Here is a 22,063-nt window from a genome sequence, read left to right as displayed (position 1 = left end):
TTCCATTAACTTGAGGCTGAGTAGATTAAGAATTAATTTTCATTTCTGAATAAACTTGTCCTTTAAAGGTTTATGTACTGCTTATAGGTTGGGTAAAGTGTTACCGGCCTTATGAGAAATTAGAAATACTTTATTATCATTTTCTAGACACATTACAGGAAAATAATAATAGGCACAATAATGTAGTCCCTGGTGAGTCCCCATGAAAGTCTCTGTAGGAATATTATAGGAATATGCCAGTAATAGTGAAAAAGATGTCATAAATGTCTATATCATAAATATAATCAGCTCATCATGAAAAAAAAACGTCTTTGAGGAACATTTGTGGAACATTATGTCACATATAGACTAAAAGCCCCTTTAGGAATAATGGTAATAGCCATACCTCATTATAAATGCCACAGATAAATGAATGTCACAGCATAGAACCTTACAGAAGGACAGGGACTCACTTTAAAATCCATTTGGGAAAATAAATTAGATATTATTACAGTGTAAGTCTTCTAATAATTTCTCAGGAGATAAATACAGCCTGTCAGCTGCTGTTCTTCTTTTCTTTGTTCAGCCTGCCCTCTGTAGAAACTCTCTGTCTGTCTGTCTGTCTGTCTGTGTCAGCCAGTCTGTAATTAAGTGTTTGTCTAACAGAGTGTGTGCTCCCACCAGCAGATGGTGCATTCCTCGGGCTTTTATGAATCACTGCTGCTGCTGCTCGTGTGGAGGAGGCGGGGTTGGATTTATTTATTTATTTTATTTTTCTCCTGCTGCCGTCGACGTGCAGGCGAGGAGGCGGGCAGCAGGCACAGGGCAGCAGGCTGAGTCCATCTCCATCCTGACTGGATCACAGGAGCGACATCATCATCATCATCATTATCCCCCATCCACCCTGACAAGGACAACCGCTCCCCACAAGACAATTAAAACACACACACAGGGACACACAGGAGCTGTTTTTCTTTCTGAAGAGAGGTATAAATCGCATCGAAAGCAGCAAGATGCTGGCCTGTACAGAGATGATCACCATGTGTCTTCAGTCTGCCAAGCAGGAGCACCTGAGGAGGCAGCAGGAGCTTGACCACAACCAGAATCAAGGCACCTCTCTGGTTCAGGATGTGAGTACACTGGTTTATGTGTCATCATTGAGTGGTAGCCTATTATAGCTTAAAAACCCACCCTCTTGTCACCTCTTCTTAATTGAGCTTTTTTAAAAATATTTCTCATTAATGATATGCATGATTGCATCCATATTTATTATACACCTTCACCCCATGCACTGCTCCCCCACTCTGCTCCTCATGGGAATGAATGCTTCATGTTTGAATTCACGTGCCTTGATGTACAGCAGCCCCATTATGTAAGAAAGGTGAGTGCACGTCCATCAGTGCGTGAATGACAAAAGGAGGGATGCTCAGCTTCCTTTGACCTTTTTTTTTTAGCCTGCAGAGCTTTGGCAGCATTTTAACCTGGCTGATTTCATGTGACACTGAGGGTCGTGACATTGATTGTAGCCTGGATGAAACATGCACGGTGTCTTTATAAAACATGACCGGCTGTGCATTATTGATGAGCAGCCTTCCCTCCACGCATAAAAATAGAGAGAGCTTAAATTGTGAATGATCGGAGGGCTGGGTTATTCTCTGCTTCCCTCTCTCACATTGCTGATGTGCACATGCAGAGTTATATTTTTAAAACGGCTTTATTCCTGGAGTCCTCATGGCTGTTTTTGCCTCTGGCTTGCTGAGAACACCAGATAATACAAGCAGCGTCATTTCCGAGTCTTAGAGCTCCTGACAGCTGCTGTAGATAAGATTCTCCAGTTTCCTCCAGGCAGATTATTGGCCAGTGAGGGGAACATTACACTGCAGAGAGTACGCATTTGGTTTAAATGCAGTTAGCATCCATCCTTTCCCTCCAGCCCAGTGCTGCATAACCTCCAAACTGCAATTTCCTTCTTCCACTGAACCTATTACAGTTGCTAATGGTTGGTAATTTCTTCTTTAATAGATGCATAAATCAAGAGTGTGATCACTGGGAGGCAACTTATCGAACAAACTGCACTGATTCATTTTGCTCCTCTTGCTTCCCAACAATCAAATCATGCTGCTCGCACTCATATTTGCAGCATTTTACTGAAATCTGAGCCCTCTTTGTGCTTTTCCTGCTCTACACAGAGCAGATCACATTTCACTTAGACACGAGGAAGCTGTTTGTGTTTGTCTGTTTATATAATTAGACAAGTTGAAAGACTCATTGTTTGATTAAAAAGGCTCTCAGTTGAGCGAAGGTGGTTTTCTTTTACATCTCCGAGAAGTGTTTTGCAGCTCTTTTTGAGGGAGCGATTCGCTTCAGAGGCTGATGAGAAGAATTTCAGACGTGGCTATGATGCTGTAGATGTTTACAGTGTCAGATACTCCTCCTGCTGTAGTCAGGAGTGACATATTAACAGGCCCCAGGGACTAGAGGAGAGAGATATTACAACCAAGCAGCATCCATGCAGCCAGCACTTCTTTTAGAAGATCTTCGTCAGCTCTGTGGGATGGCAACATCGACTCCACCAACCAACCTCCCACTTAACAGCACGAAAGAGGAATAAAGGCCAGTAAATGTACAGTTTCTCCACAGCTGATGTTGATTGCACTCAGTTTGTTTCTCAGATTTTATGGAGCAGCTCCCTGGTGGCTTCTTCTGATGTGTGCCTGCATCAGCACTTCTGTAGTTTAGGGACATTTGACAATGATGGCGCAGCCTCCGAGTTTCATGCCATCACCTGCATCCAGAAGTCACTCCATAGATATTAAACAACATGCCAGTTGTTTTGCATGATTCAGTCCATTCACTCCACATCCTAAAATGAGATGACAGCTAATCTTTGTCTGTCTGTGTTTTGGACCTGAGTGATTCATCATGCAGGTTGATATTTTGGCTGTTTCTCACTTACCACAGATGAAAGCTGCAACTAAGGATTATTTTCATTGTTGATGAATCTATTGATCATTTCCTCGATTAATACGTTTGTTGTTTTGGTCAGAAAATAGTTTCCAAAGCCAAAAGATGACGTCCTCAAATGTCCGGTTTTGTCCACAACCCAAAGATAATCAGTTCACTGTCATAGAGGAGTAAAGAAACCAGAGAATATTCCAATTTGAGAGGCTGAAAAGACATTTTTTCTCAATGACTCAAATGATTCATATCGTCAATATTGTTGGTGAGGAATAGCTGATGACTAATCAGTTAACAAATGAATCGTTGCAGCCCTACCACAGATATTCAGATTGGTTTTGGGGTATGGGTATTGTAATACAGAAATGCCATTCACAGTCAGCATTAATTTTGAGGTTTTACTGTTACAGGTGCTATTTGTAAGAAAAGTTGATTTTTGAGTCTCATTTTCTTACAAATAGCATCTTTAATATTTATGTTAGTCTTACGTTTTTAACTGTAAAGTGTCCCAGTTTGCTTGGGCAATATCCAAAATCTTATATCATGATATTGTCCTGCCCAAATATTGCGATAGACGATGCTCCTGTCTTATGGCAAAGATGACATGTAGTTTTATTTAAATCCCTTTGCTTGCCATTTTCTCCCACTTCAAACCCCAAATAAAATAAACTGGCGAGCTGGCATTCTTTATAGAAACAAAGTCTGTGTCTGTATGTGATTAGCTGTAGTAACATCTGCCAGCCCGGTCTCATTCCCACGTCATCAAATATCGACGTGCGTTGCCTCTGCTGCGACTACAGCTCAGCGTGATTTTTCTTAACAAAATAAAAACCTGAAGATGACACAGCAGCTCTTTGATATTCAATATTGTCATCATTTTGCAATATGATGGCAAATATCGTGATATATGATGACATGTAATGACATTGGTCTGGCATTTCTGTATCATGTCAAAGTCGTTCAGCTGACTCTTGAATCTAGCTTGAGTTGTTTGATCCATCACAGGGAACATCATGTCTGTATTTATTTTTGTCAGTGTTACATCATTGGTTTGAGGTCAGACTTTTCACATCAACCTGCCTAAAACTGCATTACCGTGCAATGATAAACTGATAAATGATTGATTTATAAATTTGAGGGTTGGCTGTGATGGATTACACAACATAAACAACTCTGCTGAATGATTTTGACACCATACAAGAATGAATGGAATCCAGTGGGGAATGTTAAGTGCACATGATTTGGACTGAATTATTTCCAGGTTCTTGAGATATTCAGTGCAGTCTTTCTAATTCTGTCACATTCGTTGTTTCGTACCCTTTTTTTCCCTGTATTGATTTCTGTGAGGCTCAGTCGACGTCTCTTGTATGGAGGATGGATGTTGTGAGCAGAGCGTGTCTGAGCCTTCACATCACGATGTGCTTGAAAGGTGACGGCTGGATGTGAGCGCACCGCTCCACTCCAATGACACAGTTAATCAACCAGCAGCTTTGGACTCTGTTGGTCCACACAGGGTGAATGAGCAGGAAAAAAAGTGCCACTGCGATGATCTCACCTCGCACGGCACAAACAGATCCGACTCCTCACAAGATCAGTGTTACACGGTGACGATGTTGAAGACATTAATGAGGATTTTACAGCATAGATTAGTGAACATAAAGGACTTTTGCTTCCTGGCTGCAGGTTTTGCACAAAATGCACAAATATCTCCACACAGCATGATTGCTCTCAGTGCCAGGAGAGGAAAAAAACCCATTGAATCTATCATGCCAAGGCTTCTCAGGGGTGCATATAAATGTCAGCGTTTCATTTCCTGAGATATCTCAAGTGTCTTTTGTTATTGATATGCAGAAATTACAGCTTCTCTTAAAGCTTCTCCTGTGGAAGAAGAGAAAGGAATATGCCAAACACGGTTCTTATACAGATGAATTGCCTCACATTTGTGGAGACTTAACGGTTGGCTTGCTCCACTGCTTGCACAAATCTTTGCATTTTATCTCAGATTATTAAGATAAATCGTTACCTCTTGAAGATACTGCTCTCCTAAGTGCTTAAAACTTCAAATATCGTTGATGCATGTTTCCCATATTTTTCCTCCTTTAACGTGACCTTCTCCTCTTCTTACAGATATTCCGCCGGGCAGACAAAAATGGTGAGTAAGCAAAACATGCAGCTAATTGGATTACACGGCTTATTAAAACTCAATTAAAAAATCTCTTTGATTGAGTTTCTGCGCACAAAAATGAAATGCACCAGTGACAAGAAGGCAGAACTTGGTAGCTGTGTTCAGACAGGTGGCCTGTTTTGGCTCTGAGGGGATTTTTGTGACCTGGTTGAACTCATCTCTCCGTTTTATTGCTGTTCTTGATAGATCCAAATAGAAAGGATATAAATAACCCAGTTCAGGTGCAGACGCATCTTTTTGTTTTCGTGATGTGATTGGATTTGTCGGGATGAACTCCATCGAAGCAGCCGCTCGCCATGGAAACGCTCATCCCAGTGATATCCGGTAATGCTATATATCCTCTTAGTAATCTTGCTGTTCAGTGAATGTGGCTTGTGCTGTCTTCCTCAGTAGAAAATACATTTTTAACTCCAAAGTCACTGGAGACTTTCACCTAATGTGGATTCAGTGTTCTCCCCCTACAAACATGTCACAGCTTGAATAACGTGTTAATGTGTTACATTTAAATCCACTCATTACTTCCAAAGAAATCCCCCCTGTGCATGATAAGACAGTGCTGACAAACAACGCTGTTTTTCTCTTCATTCTTAAATTTTCATGCTTGCACTGTGTCTGTGTTAAATGTAAAGTAAAATGCAAAAGGGGCAAGTGATTAATGCATGGAGAGTATCGACGAACTATGATCGTTTTTTCTCAGGACGACGTGTTGCGTAAGAGCAGGATTAATGATGCAACGTGTGCTGCTGTTAGCAAGGGTTGTCTGGGGTTTGTTGCAGCTTGTGTGGAGATACTTAGATAAAAGAAAAAAATTGTGAATTATGAAAGAGCCCTTCAAAGATGTCTTTCGTTGCGGGTGTTGTGAAGAAACTAGAAGACAGAACGGAAAGGGCGGGAGTTTTATTTCCTCAAGTTGTGTCTCATCTCGAGCAATTTCTTTGTGAATTAGTGGCTGAAAACACAACAGAGGTGCGGCATTTTTAGTACAAACAGATGTTGACTCCATCTCAGTGAGAAAAGGATTTATTCTACATTTTTGTGAAGCCTCAAGTCTGCTCCCCGCGTTCCTCCTCTCCACCCACCACCCTTCAGCACTCACACAAAGCTTTTATTTTTCACCCTTTGTAAAACCAAAGACGATAAAGCCAGAGAGGAGTACTCTGTGTCATGTTTGTGGTAGTTATCTCCAATTTGCAGCAGAGCTCCTCTTTGCTTCTCGTCTTCACAAACTCACCGAGTCGTGCACCCCGAGAGGGAAGAGCCTCCTACCAATCAGCACTGAGTGGGCTGCCATGATACGCCTCGAGCACTGCGGATTTACCACATAATGAGGGCTGGCTACCAACCCACTACACTCTATTCCTCCACTCTATTGTAATGAGGAATTAAATCTTTAAAAAGACAAAAAAACAATTGTATGAGTACAAGAATATATAGTAGATGTACAGAGAAAGCTTGCTAGTCTTAGATTAGTTTTTACGCTGCTGCACAGTGAGCTCAGAGACGTATTCGAGGATTTACAGTGTAAAGAGATGAAAGTTGGTCAGTGAATTTTGACAGAAGCTCCTCTCTCCAACAGAAAACACCGTTCCGAAAATGCCTCGTCAGTAGTCCTGCTTTTAATTCTGTGACGTTGTGACATCACACTACAGGATGTCACTGTGTCATACATTTTCATAATTTATGCCTAGCAGCTAGTTTAGCACGTGAGAATTGATTTAGCTCAGCTGCTCTGTTGTTGTTGTTAGCGGTGCTGGCTCAGGTGTGTGTGAGCTGACCAATCAGAGGAGACTGGGTATTCAGAATGGGGGGCCTTAAAGAGACAGGAGCTACAGAGCGTGTTCAGATGGATGGGGAATACAGAGCTGCAGCACTGGACAGTGTGAGAAAACTGATGTGTCAGAGGAGAATTTCATCACAGATGGACTAAAGTTTCATCATATGAGCTGAATTGTTGTTACAAGCAGTGGGATGAAAAATTATTCCTCAAGGCCATTGATTGGTTTCACATACCGCTCTAGTTTTATAACAGTACAGTGTAACGAGTACTTTTACTTTATTTTTTATGATGAATTTATATTTTTGTATCACTGTAGAAATAAGTTTCCATTATATTGTGAGGTGCACAATGTGGTTTTGCTTTTCCTCCCTAAACAACCACGAGAGGTTTCACATACAGTCTTTGTCATTAATGCTGTATTCAGTGCTGCAGCAGAGAGGACTGTAGACGACAGCAGAATCCTTTCAGGATGCAGTGATGTTCAAATGTACTGCAGCTTTGAGAGTTTGTGAGAAGCAGATTCAGCTGTCAGCAACAAAATGACTCCATGAATTAGTCCAAACAAAGATTCATACCGGAAATTTGCACGTTTCTACAGAGAGTGCTTTCATTTTTCAAGTAATTATAATTGAAAAACTATTAAGAATAAGTTCCATTTGAATGTTTCTCTGTAGGTTGAGTTATTTATGGTCAGTGTCTACTCTTCAGTCTATTCTTATCTCTCACACTTCCGTTATTACTCTGTTGGGCTTCATCAATTATTGGTCGTGCTTTGCTTTTAGGATTGCCTCCAGAAAAAGCGTTCCTGGAGAGATGCGAGAGATTTTTGCTGTTTTATTCAGTGTGAAGCGAGACAATTAAAGGTAGTAAGCTGCCTTGCTTCTGTCTGGAGGTACTGATTTACCATCCATCTGAACAACACTCTAATTTCCCTGCAGAGGTGCCGTATTGACTCTTGTGAGTCACAAAGCCTCCAGATGAGTTCCTGCAAATTCTCTATTCACTTAAAAGGTGAAACCCATTTGGAACTTTTTTTTTTATTAAATTGATATGAAACAGAAAAAGGGAGCAAATCAGATTTTGCTGAAAAATGATTACAGATTATCAGAATTATTGTTGATGGACTCGGTCTGGTTTCCCTGTGGTAGTTTTCGGTAACTGAAAGCTATAAAAGCATCACTCTCCTTCAGCCTTTGCCTCCAGGAGACAACAGTTGTTATTCCCATGACCACAAGAGTCAAGAATACCGAAACACAGGTCAAACTGTCTATAGCCTGAAACTCAGCATTTCTACCACTACAGCTCTGCTCTCTGAGAAACACTGAACACTTGCATATTATGCCATCTTAGCTGCACTGTAACATGTATTTGGGTGTCTAATTGGGTGTGAATATACACCATAGCAGCTCTGATGGAGAAGGCTGCAGAATGAGTCAGAGGTGCAACAGATTGTGTTTACTCCTACATCATGTGGAAAGAAGATTTTTACAGGGTAAGTTTGAGAAAAGATAATTCTGCCTTATTGAATAGCTTCATCTTCTGGCTACGGTTTAACATCGCCAGACCTAAACAAACGTTCAGCAAGCACACAGATCTTGAGGGTAGTGTTACAGTTAGGTGAATAGGTGAGGACACGAATGCAGACACAATGAGGCAGACAGATAGAAAAACAAAAAGCGAGCTTTAATAACATAAAGTCCATGAATCCCAAATCCAAAAGTGCAGGCAATGAAAAGGGCAGGCAACAACACTGACAATACTGGCTGCAGTAAATTCAAAAGGCAAAAGAGAAATAAAAAACTAACCAGGATGAAACTGAGGTACAAAGGCGGGACTGCAAAAAACACAAAGGCAGAGACCATGAGGAGCAGATGTGGTGACACCAGGAGCAACACGTACGAACAGACAAAGAGACACGGACTGAAACTAATTGGACAATAAGAAAAAAACAGGAAAAACACAAAGACGGGAAGTGTAAAGTATAATCTGACACATGAGGATAAATCTACAAAAATAAAACAGGAAATAACAAAACCAAAAACCCAAACCAAGGTACAGCTGAATAATATATCAATATAATATTGTTTTTGTAATATGAGACTATATAACATCTTTTCTTTTTAGATTTTGGATATCATTATATAACATGATATGTAATAAGTATTGTCTTTTCCTGGTTTTAAATGCTGCATTACAGTAAAGTGATGAAACTTACCAGACCGTTCTACCTGCACTCATACTTGCCTTTAGTTGCCACTTAGTCATTATATCCACATTACTGATGACTATTTATCAGAAAGACCAAAAGTCATCCCTACAATAGTGAGACAATATTGATATGGAGGATAAAGCAAGAGCTTTTTTTTTTCAAAATGTGTCATTTTGCTAACAAGCCTTTGCTTCAAACGCATCATGTCCAAAGCCCTCCACCATGTAAGCTGGAAAGAAGTCAAAACAGTTTTTACAAACTAACAGATGATGAGATTTACTGTTGGCTCAGGTCTATCAGTCTGAGCTCCGTTGCCTGGTGGGAAACTCAGCGGGCGGGTCTCAAAAGGTTTCAGTGCTTACAGAGCAAAGCTGGCGAGATGGAGGCGATATCTCATTATCGCCTGAAGTTTGTCCGCTATTGAGCTCTGCTCTGACTACTCAAACTATTCCTCAATCCTTGCTCCCAATTTCCTCAGGAGCCTGCAGCCCCAGACGCTGCTAATCAGAAGCGGGCTATGCTCACCTTCAGCAGAGGCTTGTGCCCTTGTGTTTATCCTCTGAGGTGGCATTGACTTAACACTGCTATGTGCAAACTGTGTTTAGGTGATTGTATTGGGAGACATGATTTGGAGCAGAAATTGAAATAATTTTGCAGTATCGTGTTTGTTTAGCTGTGAGGAAATAAAAAGGAATTAAAAAGGAAAGCTGTTGCTCATTTAGATCATTATTACTCCTCATTATTACGCTGTATAACATCACTAACAAACATCCATTTGCTACAGTAATGGAGCTAAATATGAGGAAATAACATATAAACTGAATTCAGTCTTCTGAGTGTAGTTTTTTGCCTGAGGTTTTGTCCTTGATGGAGGTTTTAAGGTTTAATAGAAGAAAATAGAAAGACTGATTTTGGGACCCTGCCCACTGATGTTGAGTATTATCATTATCATCAGTGGCACCTCTGAGCTTATCACTGGCTTTAATTTAGTATTGTGAGGCCAAATTAGCCTTGTTCCATTATATTGAATAATGGACAACCTCTTCATTAAGGTGATAAAACCTCGCAGGCTTCAGTGAGGTTTTATTTCCTTCGGTTTTTCTCTTCTTTCAGACGACGGGAAGCTGTCCTTGGAGGAGTTCCAGTCGTACTTCACTGATGGTATCCTCACTGACGAGCAGATGCAGGAGCTGTATTACTCCATCGACAGGCAGCGGACAGAGTAAGCTCATCTTCCTTTTGGACGTCTTCCAACTCCGCTGCCATCTGTAGCCCCTCCTGCTCTCCTCCTGCCTGCTGGCAGAGAGATGTCAGCACCTCACTTCAATGAAGATGATGTCAATATTCCATAGAGAGCCTGGATTCTAGCTCAAGTTTGCAGCACTCTGTTTGCACACTGATGAGCACAAATGAGATTGTGAAATATGCAAACATTTGCCTGCGCCACCTACATACAATTAGACTGAGTCAAATCCCCTGTATGTTTGCACATACTTGGCCAAAACACCCTGATTCTAATTATGAAACTTGGAAAACGTTGATTGGGACAAAAAAACTAACACCCAAGAGGGCTTACTCTGCTATGTCTGTGGGTACAACACCAAGGAAATAGAGTTAAGACATCAGTCTGTGCTGTTGACATCACCGAAGTACCAACCAGTCACGGTGAAGAATGACCTCTCAGGTTCAGCTACACCCTTAAATGTGCAGCTCAACTTCATTTGTGTCAGTTTCAAATCAATATAAATTCATGTTTTTTTAAAAAAGAAGAGAACAAGAAAGCTTGCAACACATTAACAATTAAACATTTGAGCTAATAATATATCAAATTGATTGATATTAGATGTTGGAGGTCACATAATCACATCAATTCCTATTTTCCATCTTTTTAAATGATTGAAATCTGAAGTACATTTAATGCTGAATGAAATATCACAGATATCCAAAGTACAATGTACAATGTCCAGTTAAATTAGGTCTGTTACTATCTGTCAGAGTTACGTGTCTATAAAAATAATTACTATAAATACAGTAGACCATACTGTCCTTTGCCGAAAACTAACATGGGCATGCTAACATGCTGGTGTTAACCAGGTATGTTTAGAGTGGTAATGTCCACCATCTGAGTTCATTGTGCAAACATGCTAATTGGCTCTAAACACAAGCTACAGCTGAGGCTGATGAGAAGGTAATTAGTTTTACAGTTAATATCGACCTGATGGAGGTGCTAGATGAAAAGTAAAGAGGATCGCAGAAGTCATCAGGATTTATCATCTTGGGACAATGAATATCTGTACAGCATTTTATGGCAGTCCATCTAATAGTGTGGACCAATGTGCTCATAATCTGATAATCGCCATGTTGGTGTTGCTGTACAGCGCCCGGGGATCAACTCGTTAACCATGTGTCAGAAAGGGAAAACTTCTCCCATGTGTGCATTTTTTCCGTCTAGTCGCAAAGCTATGACATTACATATGGTCTGCTGCAATGAAATTAATTATTCAACATGGCATTATCATATTGTGCCACCAGCACGTTGCCATCCCTAGAGTCTTGTTCGCAGCATGTCTAAAAAACTAGACTGTCTATGCGTGTTGACAAAAAATGTTTCAGGCTTCCCACTGACATCTCTTTAATTAATGTGTCTCTTTTTGTCTTGTTCCCATTTCCTCTCAGCAACCTGGACATAGACAAACTCTCAGGTAATTATGTGTCATTCTTGCTTTATTTGACTGACTTTTCTAATAAAATCAATCCTAATTTTTTATGTACAGCTCATTATATCACCATTACGTATCACAAAGCTTCACGGTGTCAGCTGTTGCTACTGGCTCAAGCTCTCTGATGATGACAATAACTCAAACACAAGCATGACTCAGCAATCAGTAGCCAAACTACTTTAATTCTATTTAATGCAATCAGTGTAATTTTGATTCCTCTCCTTATATCAGAACCAAAAAACATGTTGAAAGTGCTGAACAAATCCATCTTTTCCTCCAGAGTACTTCACTCCACATCTGGGAGAATACGTCAGCGTCCTGTCTGCTCTGGAAAAGCTGAACGTGGCCATTTTAAAGGCCATGGATAAAACTAAAGAGGTGGGTGATGATGGCTTTCACCTCTGCACCGTGTTTAATTGTGCACTGCTTTAAACACCTAGAGACTATTATCCTTTTCAACAGCTTCCAGAACATTTGTAAGCATCCTTCATGCCTCCGAGCGTTCTGACAAGCGTTGTTGTTTGTGCCTCAGCTGTCAATTTGAAACCCTCTCGGAGGTCTTTGAGATCACTCTGCTGTGGCGGCGATACAGAAGCAAAGAAAGCTGCCCAGCATGACTGCCTCTGCTGCGGTATCTGCTCTGCCTCTGCCCACTAACAATACATTCTCAAACATGAGCTCACAGAACCTTACAAGACGAGTCGTGCTTTTGAAAAGGGCCTCCTCTAACAAGACAGTTGACGTCAGCTTGTTGGTGTGAGAAACATGGCAGCTGTTAGTGAAATCAGGTGGAGAGCCAGTAAAGAGGATGTTGTTGGTATTGTAGAGATATTGCTATGGAAGTCACAGAGCTGCAACATTTATTTTTGAATAATGTGTTGATTATTGAAATCTGACCAATATTCAGAACACTAGCAGAGAGAGGCTGTGAGGCTATCCTGTGAGCAGAGCGGCGATTTGTTATAAATGCTAACTTTAGCATGCTTTACAGAGCACAACTTTTGCACACCTGTGGAAATACAGGTGACAAAATAATTTAGATCAGATTTATCATGCTGTCCGTACACTTGGGATTATAATACAGATAACTTGCCAATATGCTGATTTGTTCACAGTTATGCCATAGGTGCCACACAGTGATTTAGCATAAGGTTAGGTTAGTTTTCTCAAATGAGGAGGAATCATGGGAAGACTATTATCAATGTTATATAAATTTAATGTTTTTTTCACGCATTTGTCTTTTGCTCATAATATGTTGGATTGATGTTAATGTGTATTTTCAAACGCACTTAAACTTTCAAGATCTTATGAAACAATAATTTGGCAGCCCCCCTGCAGTAACTTTGAGGACCCCCTGCTGAAAACCCAGGCGCTAGAGCAAAAATAATGGACCAACTTAAGTAATTACAATTCATCTTGAGGGGATATGAACCTCTGCACCAAATGCCATGGCCATCCACCAACAGTTGTTCACTCAAAACCACAAATGTGAGCTAACTTCATGGTGGCACTCGGGGAAAGGTTACAGGATAACAAAACTCTGGGATTTATCTTCTGGGGACCATGAATGTCAAAACGAATCAATTAATAATCAATTAAAATATTACACAGACAAAAGCAGCAATTGTTGTCACATAACTTTCTGCAGAGCAGACCATCAAATTAACATCTTTTTAATATTATAATGTTTGCTGTTTTTTTCTGTTACCACATCACAGATGTCATCACAGACACAGGAACGGGATTTCCTCTGGCAACATCTTGCATGTTGTTACTCATGTTCTTTCAATTTCACATGATAGTGCTGATTGCATTGCTTTGGCTATTTGACATTACAATGTGTATTTCAGCTTTTTATTTAAAGCCAGCATCCACTGTCACAACATGTTTTCACCAAGTTACTTTAGCTCTTATTGCTGATAAAAGAAAAAAAAGGCTTTGGGGCTGAAATAAAGATCAATGCCCGTCAGTTCAAAAGAGTGAAACTTTGGCACCAGTGTTTCTTTTACATGTATTTCCAGCTAATGAGGCCGAGAGACTCATTGAATCATCAGCCTTGAAACATGCTAATTAGAGCGTTATGGAATGCTGTTATGAAGCCTGGTTGAACACAACTGTGTACTGCGCTTTCCATGACATGTAGAGGGGATTAAAGTGTCTCTAATCATGTTGTATTATGCACACACCTAAGACAGATCTGAGAACTTCCACAAAGACATAATCAATAGCTCAGCTCACTCTTTATCGATCTCCCCTAACCGTCCACGTTAAGCCAGCTTGTGAATATTTATTCCTGTTTGAGAAGGGAGTAGAAACAGATGCAGACTGGAGGCAGACTTATAATGAGGTTTTGTTTGTGGAATGCAGCGACTTATTTTCACTGCAGTGCAGGATGTGGGTGTCGATGATTGTAAGAGAGAGCAGAGGGTGATAGTAGAGCGTAGACGACAGTAACCAAGGCTGACAATCCCCCCAGCTGTCCAACTGATCTGACGTCAGATGTCCTCCACAAACACTTGGCCATTTTTCAGCTGCTCTAATCTCCTTCTCTTTCAGTTTCTTTCCCTCTCTCTTAATCCAAGTCCATTATTCACTCAGGCGCACACTCCTCCTTTTCTCTGTTTTATCTCCTTTCAATGTTCATCCATCTTCTCTGACATTGTCTTCTTGTCTGGCTTTTCTTTTCTTTTTTTTCTCTTTCTCTTGTACTTTCCCCGTCTCTATATCACCCGTGCCTTCCTACAGCTCATGCATATTTCATGTTGCTATTAGTCAGTCAGGAAGCTTTCTTTGCCCTGAAGTACATGTTTTAAAACATCCTGGGATCAGCCTTATTTATCAGATTCTTAGCGCTAAACCAAAGAAACTGATCCTACAGCAGTGCTCAACGGCATCTACAGCTGCAATGATTTGTCCATTGAAAGAAAATTGCCAATTATTTTGATAATTGATTAATCGTTTCAGTTATTTTTCAAGCACAAATATTAAAACGTATGCTGGTCCCAGCTTCTGAAAAGTAAGGATCTGCTGTTTTTTTTATCTCTTTTTTAATGGTAATGTAGAGTCTTTGGGTTTTGGACTGTTGGTTGGACAAAAAAAAAAGAAATTTTAGTACGTCACTTTGGGCTTTGGGCAACTGCGATGAGCATTTTTCTTGCAAACTCACAATTACAATTTAGGCAAGAAAATGGGGAAAACTTTTGCATGAACTCCAGTTTATAATGCTCTAAAAACATTATGAAATCAACAGACTCAAGTGTATCCTCTGTGGTTGCCCTGAGATAAAAAACAAAAAAACAAAACATCAGCTCTGGCGTTGCAGCTCTTCTGTCTCGAGAAGCGAGGGAGGAGGAATTGAGAAAAACGTTGAGGTTCATTACTCATGTAGTGCAGCGTCTCTGCTGCTGAGAACATAGAGCCCATTGAGACGAGGAATCCAACAAGCTCGCTGGTCATTTTTCAAATGTCTCCCTGTCATTTTTCTTCTGAACTCTATTTCGTTGCACCACAGGGTGCTAGCGAGGGTGATGGGGTTCATTATCCACAAAAAAATAGCAGCCGCTGCACTAAATGTTCTCAGAGAGCTCGCCGCACCAGACATCCATACATTATCATAATACCACTTTCCTGTTCGCGGAATGGGCCATTATCACCTTGTCTGCTTTGCATTCATATATTCAGAGTAATGTACACAGTGGCAAGTTCACACCATTAACGTCTCTGTGTTTACTCCTTGTTTGTTTTTAGCAGGTGGGACTAATGCTGTTTTAACTCTGTTCCTCTGATCAAATACCTGCATAAAAAACCTGATTATTAAAAATCCACAAACAACCTCAAAATCCTAAGATTTAAGCAGTGCTACAGTACAATTGAAAAAAGTGCCAGTAGTCCCCTGATTCACATGTCAGCGTGTTTGTCAGCAAGTATTAAGTATTAAGTCGTGACGTTCCCTTTGGTTTTCACACTCTACAGTAAAATATGACAAACAAACAAACACATTTTTCATGGTCATAGTTTGTGCCATCCTGAACAGGACTCCACTGATTTTAGAATTTAAGCATAGCTCTTAAGGATTATTTGATATGACAGTTCAAATATGAGGAAATTAAGATTCTTATAATGTAATTTCATGACTATTCCGATAATATTCTCAAAAACTGTGACACAGATTACAATTTTATTGTGCCTCTGCGACGCCGATAGCTGTGACCAGAGGAATTATGTTTAGATTAGATTGTGGTGGTCAAAGGTCAAAGGTCATTGTGACCTCACAAACCCATTTTGAGCCATTACTCAACAATTCATATGATAATTACAACAACATTTTATACACATGTCTAATGGGATAAAACGATGAAGTGGTAACATTTAATATTCAGAAGGTCAAAGGTCTATTTCACTGTGACATCATAATGTCCTGTGAAAAATGCTCTGGCCATTATTCAACACCACAGCTCTGGAAATGCAACTGGTAACTCTAGTATGGTCATATTTTGGAAAGTTGTGAGCATAAATCCACTGGGCTTCTCTGCAAAACTATTATGACTTTCAACAAGACTTAACTTATATATGATATGGATTATAATGTCTTTATTATTTGGTAAATAAAATGTGAGAAAGGATTGCTTAAATGTGACTCTCATCCTTGGCTGCTCCAAGCACCGGCTCTGTAACTGCACAGATAAACCCCAAAATCCAAACAGCAGCCGGGTTGCTTGACAGGGTTTTCACAAACAACGGCTCACTTGACCATAGTCCTGATATGAAGAGGCCAGGGAAAAGTACTGCCAGCTTGTGAGAAGTTCCAGTGTGCAAGAAAAAGTCATGGTACACCGAAGAGTCAAATGTAGTGCTGGTACTACACCCCAGTGAGTACCAGCCCACTTGGAGCACTGGTTTTAAACGTACAGTACAAGGAAATTGTCTGAGGATCAGCAATTCAAAGAAGGAAAAAAAAACAATTGCAGCTGTTTCTTCATGGGTCACAGCTCATATAATCACTCTAGCTGAAGATAGAGGGACAGACCCGTCATATCAACTACAAAAACACAAACATTCCTGGGACTAAAGAGAAGAAATTGATCTATGATAAAGATAATTTAATTTGTTTCCCCCGCATCATGACTGATTTTTCCCCCCTTCATTTTCCCCCTTCCTCTTGCATTCAGGAGTATCAGGGTTCATCAGTGCTGGGTCAGTTTGTGACGCGCTTCCTGCTGAGGGAGACCTCCACCCAGCTGCAGTCCCTTCAGTCATCACTGGACTGCGCTATGGAGGCTGTTCATGACCAGGGCTGCACTGGGAGGAGGATAGTGAAGAAGCCCGAGGACCTGCCGATCCAGAGGGTGGCCAAACGCCCCGGCAGACGCATCCAGAAGAACATGTGTCTCTCCCCGACTGACCCCTACTCTGGCATGCTCACCACAGGTACGTTTCAGAAAAGATATTGGAAGTAGATCTGATAAGGACAATAAAGACGTCATTACATTGTTCAGACGTCCTTGTGTTGTGTTTCTGGTGTCAGGGGTCAGCGTGGAGCCAGACAACCACTGGGGCTCCCAGATCAACCAACTGGAGGAGCTCATAGACAAACTGGAGTGTGAGGTTTGTATGAAATCTCTAGTCTTTATGCTAAGCTAAGCTAACCGTCTGATGGCTCTAAGCTCATATTTTGCAGACAGACATCAGAGTGATATCAATCTTTTCATCGAACTCTCTGTACAAGAGTAACTAAGTACATTTTCCAAAATTTTAAATATACTCCTTCAATAGATAATATTTTTATATCCAAAGTTTGTCAGTGTAGAATTACAGATAATAGTGGCTTGAATTATTCAGCTCAACAAGCAGTTCAAAAGTTGTCTCATCTCTGAATTTTAGAGAAAGTCTTGTATAAATTAAAAAATCATGCTTATTTTCAGGTTCATACTGTCATTTTAGGTGCGTGCTGGAGGATATTTACATACTTTAATGCACTCTGTTTTAGTGCCTGTCTCTTTAAGGCCACCTCCTGAAAAGTGCAGTCTGCTCTGATTAGTCAGTTCTCACAGGCCTGAGCAGGCACTGCCCAGCTTGTTTCTGCGTCAGCTCTGCGTTGTTTTTTTTTACAACCATGGCCTTACTCAAGTATTGCTGAGGACGACTTTGTACTTTCTTTGATACTTTCACAGCATTTATACAGCACCTAGACCTGCTTTAAAATAAAAAAGACAAAAAAATCTCATTTTATACATTATGGGATCTTTAATAAGGATGTAGACCATTAAAATGGCAGAATCACTGGCATATTTCATCCAGTAAGTGTGACCCAGAGGACCAAGTCGGCCCTATACTGCTGAGGTTTACACAAAAATGTCTTAGCTTCAGTTTGATATCTTGGAAAGTCTAACATTTGCTGGAGAGTTGCTCTTTGCGAGGATCAGGCTTGACAACAGGGGCTCAGCTGTTACAGACAGAAATGTCAAGCAGACCGTATGAGCCCTGCTGTGCGTTCGCAGATATGTACAGAGTTTTCCCGGTGGTACGAGATCCAACGTGATGTCAGAGAGGATGATTTGTTCAAGGTGCATGTGGCTGTTGAGGCCAAGGGTACAAAGCCGCATTGAACTGCACAAACACACACTGAATGTCATGCATAAGGTATCACCCTGTGCATACATGCTGTGCTTGGCTCAACCTGGACTCTGAGAAAAAGCTTTCAGTGAGTCGATGAGACACAGCGGTTGTCTGAAAACGCGATACCCCACACAGATGAGTTGGTGCTGGAAAGATTCAACCCTGTTGTTGATGCTCTGGGATAACAGATGTTATAAAGTTAGTACGTTTTTATTCAAAAAAAAAAAGAAGTCTGCAACCCATTTTTTTCAAGGTTAGATATCAGCGCTGCAGCAATAATAAGCAAGCTTGCTAATACACCAATAATTACATTTCTTATCTTGGCCGTGCAGACAAGAATTTAATACAACAAGTGTTCTCTGGGCTGCAAGTGAGGCTGTTGGAGGGGGGAAAATGAATATGGCAATTTTCCTCCTAGTGAAAGCCAATAGTTTGTGACAGACTGTACCTGGAGGCCACGCTTTTGCTTGAGCTTCTTGTTCTGCTCAAGGCTGACTGAAATATTTATGCCCTCCATTTTCAGAGTCCACATCTCGAACCGCTCAAAGAGGACACGTTGGCGGGGACGTATAAATCGGTGAGTCCAACCTGTGCTAAAAATAGGTACGGCGGTATCTAAGATTGTGTGAGATTATACAAGATATCTTTTGATGTATTTGATTTATACATGATATTTTTGATAGCACTCAAATGCACACAAAATCCCAAATGAGCCTAATTTGTTGTAGTTATTTGAAGATGTAAATATTTTTTACTTTCTCTCCTCCTTCTCTAGAACATACTTCTGGTTCAGAGACAGATGTCTGTGAAGGAGAGGGATGTTGATCAGTTTCAGCAAGCTCTTAAAATCTACACAGATGCCACCTGCAGCCAGCTAAACAACCTGCAGTATGTCTCTTTTTCTGCCTCGATGCTTTTGTTTGTCTCAGGATTTCTGTCATTTGATGCAACCACCTGCAAAATTGCTTCAATTTCCCCCCCCCACAGATAATATAACCCCACTGCCCTCGTTCTCTCTCTGTCTCGTGTTATTTTTAGCGTTTCAGTCCAGAACCTGCCAGACAGATCATGCTTCATCATGTACGAATTTTGGCAGGACCGTCTCTCCTGGATGAGGTAGGTTTAGAGGGGCTTCATGGCATATTAGGCTTGAAAACTGAGAATTTCACTGCCGAACTGAAATTTGCTCAGCGTATCGAGCTGCTCACTGGCTGTCTTTGAAGCGTTCATTGCCTTGCTGAGAGGCAAACGGCAGTCTCATCCTTTCCATCCCTCTCTCCTCTCAGCTACCTGCAGTCGTCCATCAGTAAGACCTTCCAGCGCTGCATTATCGACTCGCTGGAAGAGCCAGAGATGGTGTCCACCATGCTCCTCCCAGGTAGAAACCAGCTGCTTAAAGATCAATCTCACAATTCATAAAATCTCACATGAATCCAGTTTAATTTAGTCGATAGTTTTATGAATTAATGATAATGACTCTCAGTAGAACAGTGAGAATAAATTCAAAGACTGAATGGCCTTGTGGAAAGATATAATTGCAAATGCCTCTCAAAATGAGTAGGTGTTTTCAGAGATTGGAGATACAAAGGATTTTAGATGAACCTCAGAGCTTTGTTTAATTCTTTCTGGGAGAATAACTTGAAATCCAAACAATGAAATCCAAGTGCTTTACTGGTATCCTTTAATGTAAAGCTGCTATTATCAATATTTTAAGAATAACAATAGTTTAAATGACTGTGTATATGAAACAAGTAGCTCACAGTGACGTTCCCCTCAGCTCGAACAGAGCATTTTAGCTTCTCTCAGCTAATTTATTTGGTTTTCTGGACCGAAACTTTACTGTTTTGGTTCTCTTACACTGCCCTCGAGAGGCAGCAGGAGCTACAGAGCTCTGATACAACCTTTGTGTCCTACCTGACAGACAAAGTTAGCAACTAGCTGGTGAACATAGTGGAACATTTAGCTGCTAACGAACCTGAGATTCCCCTCAGGAGTAAGTGGAGAGGTGGGCTGCCCCCGACTTAAGATTTTCCTTGTCCACGAGTAGTCCAAGCCGTTATTTGACTCATCATTGCACAACAATTACATTAATTTGGTGATTTAGATATATATTTTTTTGGGCATCGACAAAGCAAGCTGCTTTGTAACGACAATGCTAAGGTCAACATAAACAATTCTGAATGTGTCGGAACAACCAGCAAGGAAACTGAACTTTTTGTTAATTCATTTCAACACAGTCTAGCGTCTCCTTGTTCAAAACTCAGTTATAAACAACTTCCAACTTCACAAACACAAATAGCCGCAGACTTGTAGACCAATACGATACATGATGAATATTTATAAATTATCTTGTAAAATTGCTCCTCTGCCACTTCATGCCTCTCCTAAATTCGCCTGAACCTGTCGTCCTCGTCCCCGGAGTCCTGGGTAAAGGCGCTGTAACGTTAAGTTAATATATTCCCTGTCATCAAAGACATGCTGCGGTTCAGGTACTCATTCCTCAAAACCTCCTTCTCCCAGCGATTTGAAGCACCTGCACTAGTGGTGTAAACACCGACACGCTTGCACGGCTAACTAAGCTAACTAGCAGCTACAATTAGCAACTCTTCTCATGGTTTGGTCGACTATTAGGTCCGACAAAAGCAGAGTGAATTTCTATCAGGTGCCTAGAAACTTAAAAGGTGATACATTATCAGTTCTACTCCTCCTGAGCTCAATGTGTAAGAGGTACTGTATTAGATAATGAATTGTCATCTTCAAAGGCCATTAGGTTTTTAAGAAAAAACAGAAATGCATGTTTATATTTAGCGTCTCTTCCTGTCATTGCTCATTTGTGTTAAGCAAAGATGAATAAGATAAATAAAAACACTGATTCTTTTGTTTTATTAACAGCATCTTGGTGGATTATGAACAACAACTGACAGAGCAAAGCTGCTTCTACTGAGGAAGAGGCGATTGTATGATCGTTTGATCCTTTTTTGTTCTTTGATATCCACTTTCTCCTCATGGCATGGCCGGGATTGTTTATGCGAAGCTTTGCTCCGAGGTTATAAAAAAAAGAAGACTGCTCGGATAAATCAGTCAACAGTGAAACTAATTAACACCTTGGAGAGAAAGAATTGAGGCAATGCAATACTTTATTGTGTGATCAGGATCTGTGCCAACCTTCATTTAACGCTATGGGCACATTTCTTGCTTCTGATTTAATAGAAAAAAATGATTTGCATGATTTCTTATTTCTCAGTGCTAGTTTTATTTGAATCAGAACTACATCTTAGAGTAGATATAATGTCAGTGATGCCACAAAAATAGAAACACATGAATGACAACCGATCCACCCATCTGTCACTATCCATCACTCACTCTTCAGTACAGACAAAAACCGAAATAGTGGCAGGGCTGACCTGCATCTCCCCGTGTTCTCTCTGTGGTATTGTGCTTTGTTGTCTCCTTCAAAGCTTTGCTACCAAGCATCTTTTTGTTGATGGGTTAGAAATCCATTAGATAAAACAATTATGGTTCCCATCTAAACTTTTATCAGTGTCTCACTCCTGCACTTTAGACCAACATTAAACATGGACCTAATTGTGAAGAATGGATATTTATTGTAGATTTGTTGA

General features: G+C 40.6%; 1 protein-coding gene across 1 annotated transcript; it reads left to right on the top strand.

Annotated features, from left to right (window-relative positions):
* Positions 1 to 992: 992 nt before the first annotated feature.
* LOC141000070 (N-terminal EF-hand calcium-binding protein 1-like) lies at positions 993 to 21,552 on the top strand. The gene is made up of 12 exons (XM_073470695.1): positions 993 to 1,109; positions 5,065 to 5,089; positions 10,222 to 10,330; positions 11,785 to 11,810; positions 12,109 to 12,206; positions 16,997 to 17,255; positions 17,353 to 17,432; positions 18,967 to 19,020; positions 19,219 to 19,331; positions 19,482 to 19,559; positions 19,730 to 19,821; positions 21,336 to 21,552. Exons 1-12 carry the CDS (start codon positions 993 to 995, stop codon positions 21,362 to 21,364), a joined length of 1,080 nt encoding a protein of 359 aa, XP_073326796.1. The 3' UTR covers positions 21,365 to 21,552.
* The last annotated feature ends 511 nt before the right edge of the window (positions 21,553 to 22,063 follow it).

Source organism: Pagrus major, chromosome 7 (genome assembly GCF_040436345.1).
Source record: "Pagrus major chromosome 7, Pma_NU_1.0".
NCBI classification, from domain to species: domain Eukaryota; kingdom Metazoa; phylum Chordata; class Actinopteri; order Spariformes; family Sparidae; genus Pagrus; species Pagrus major.
Note: the sequence above shows the minus strand (reverse complement) of the source record. Positions and strands in the feature narration are given on the sequence as shown.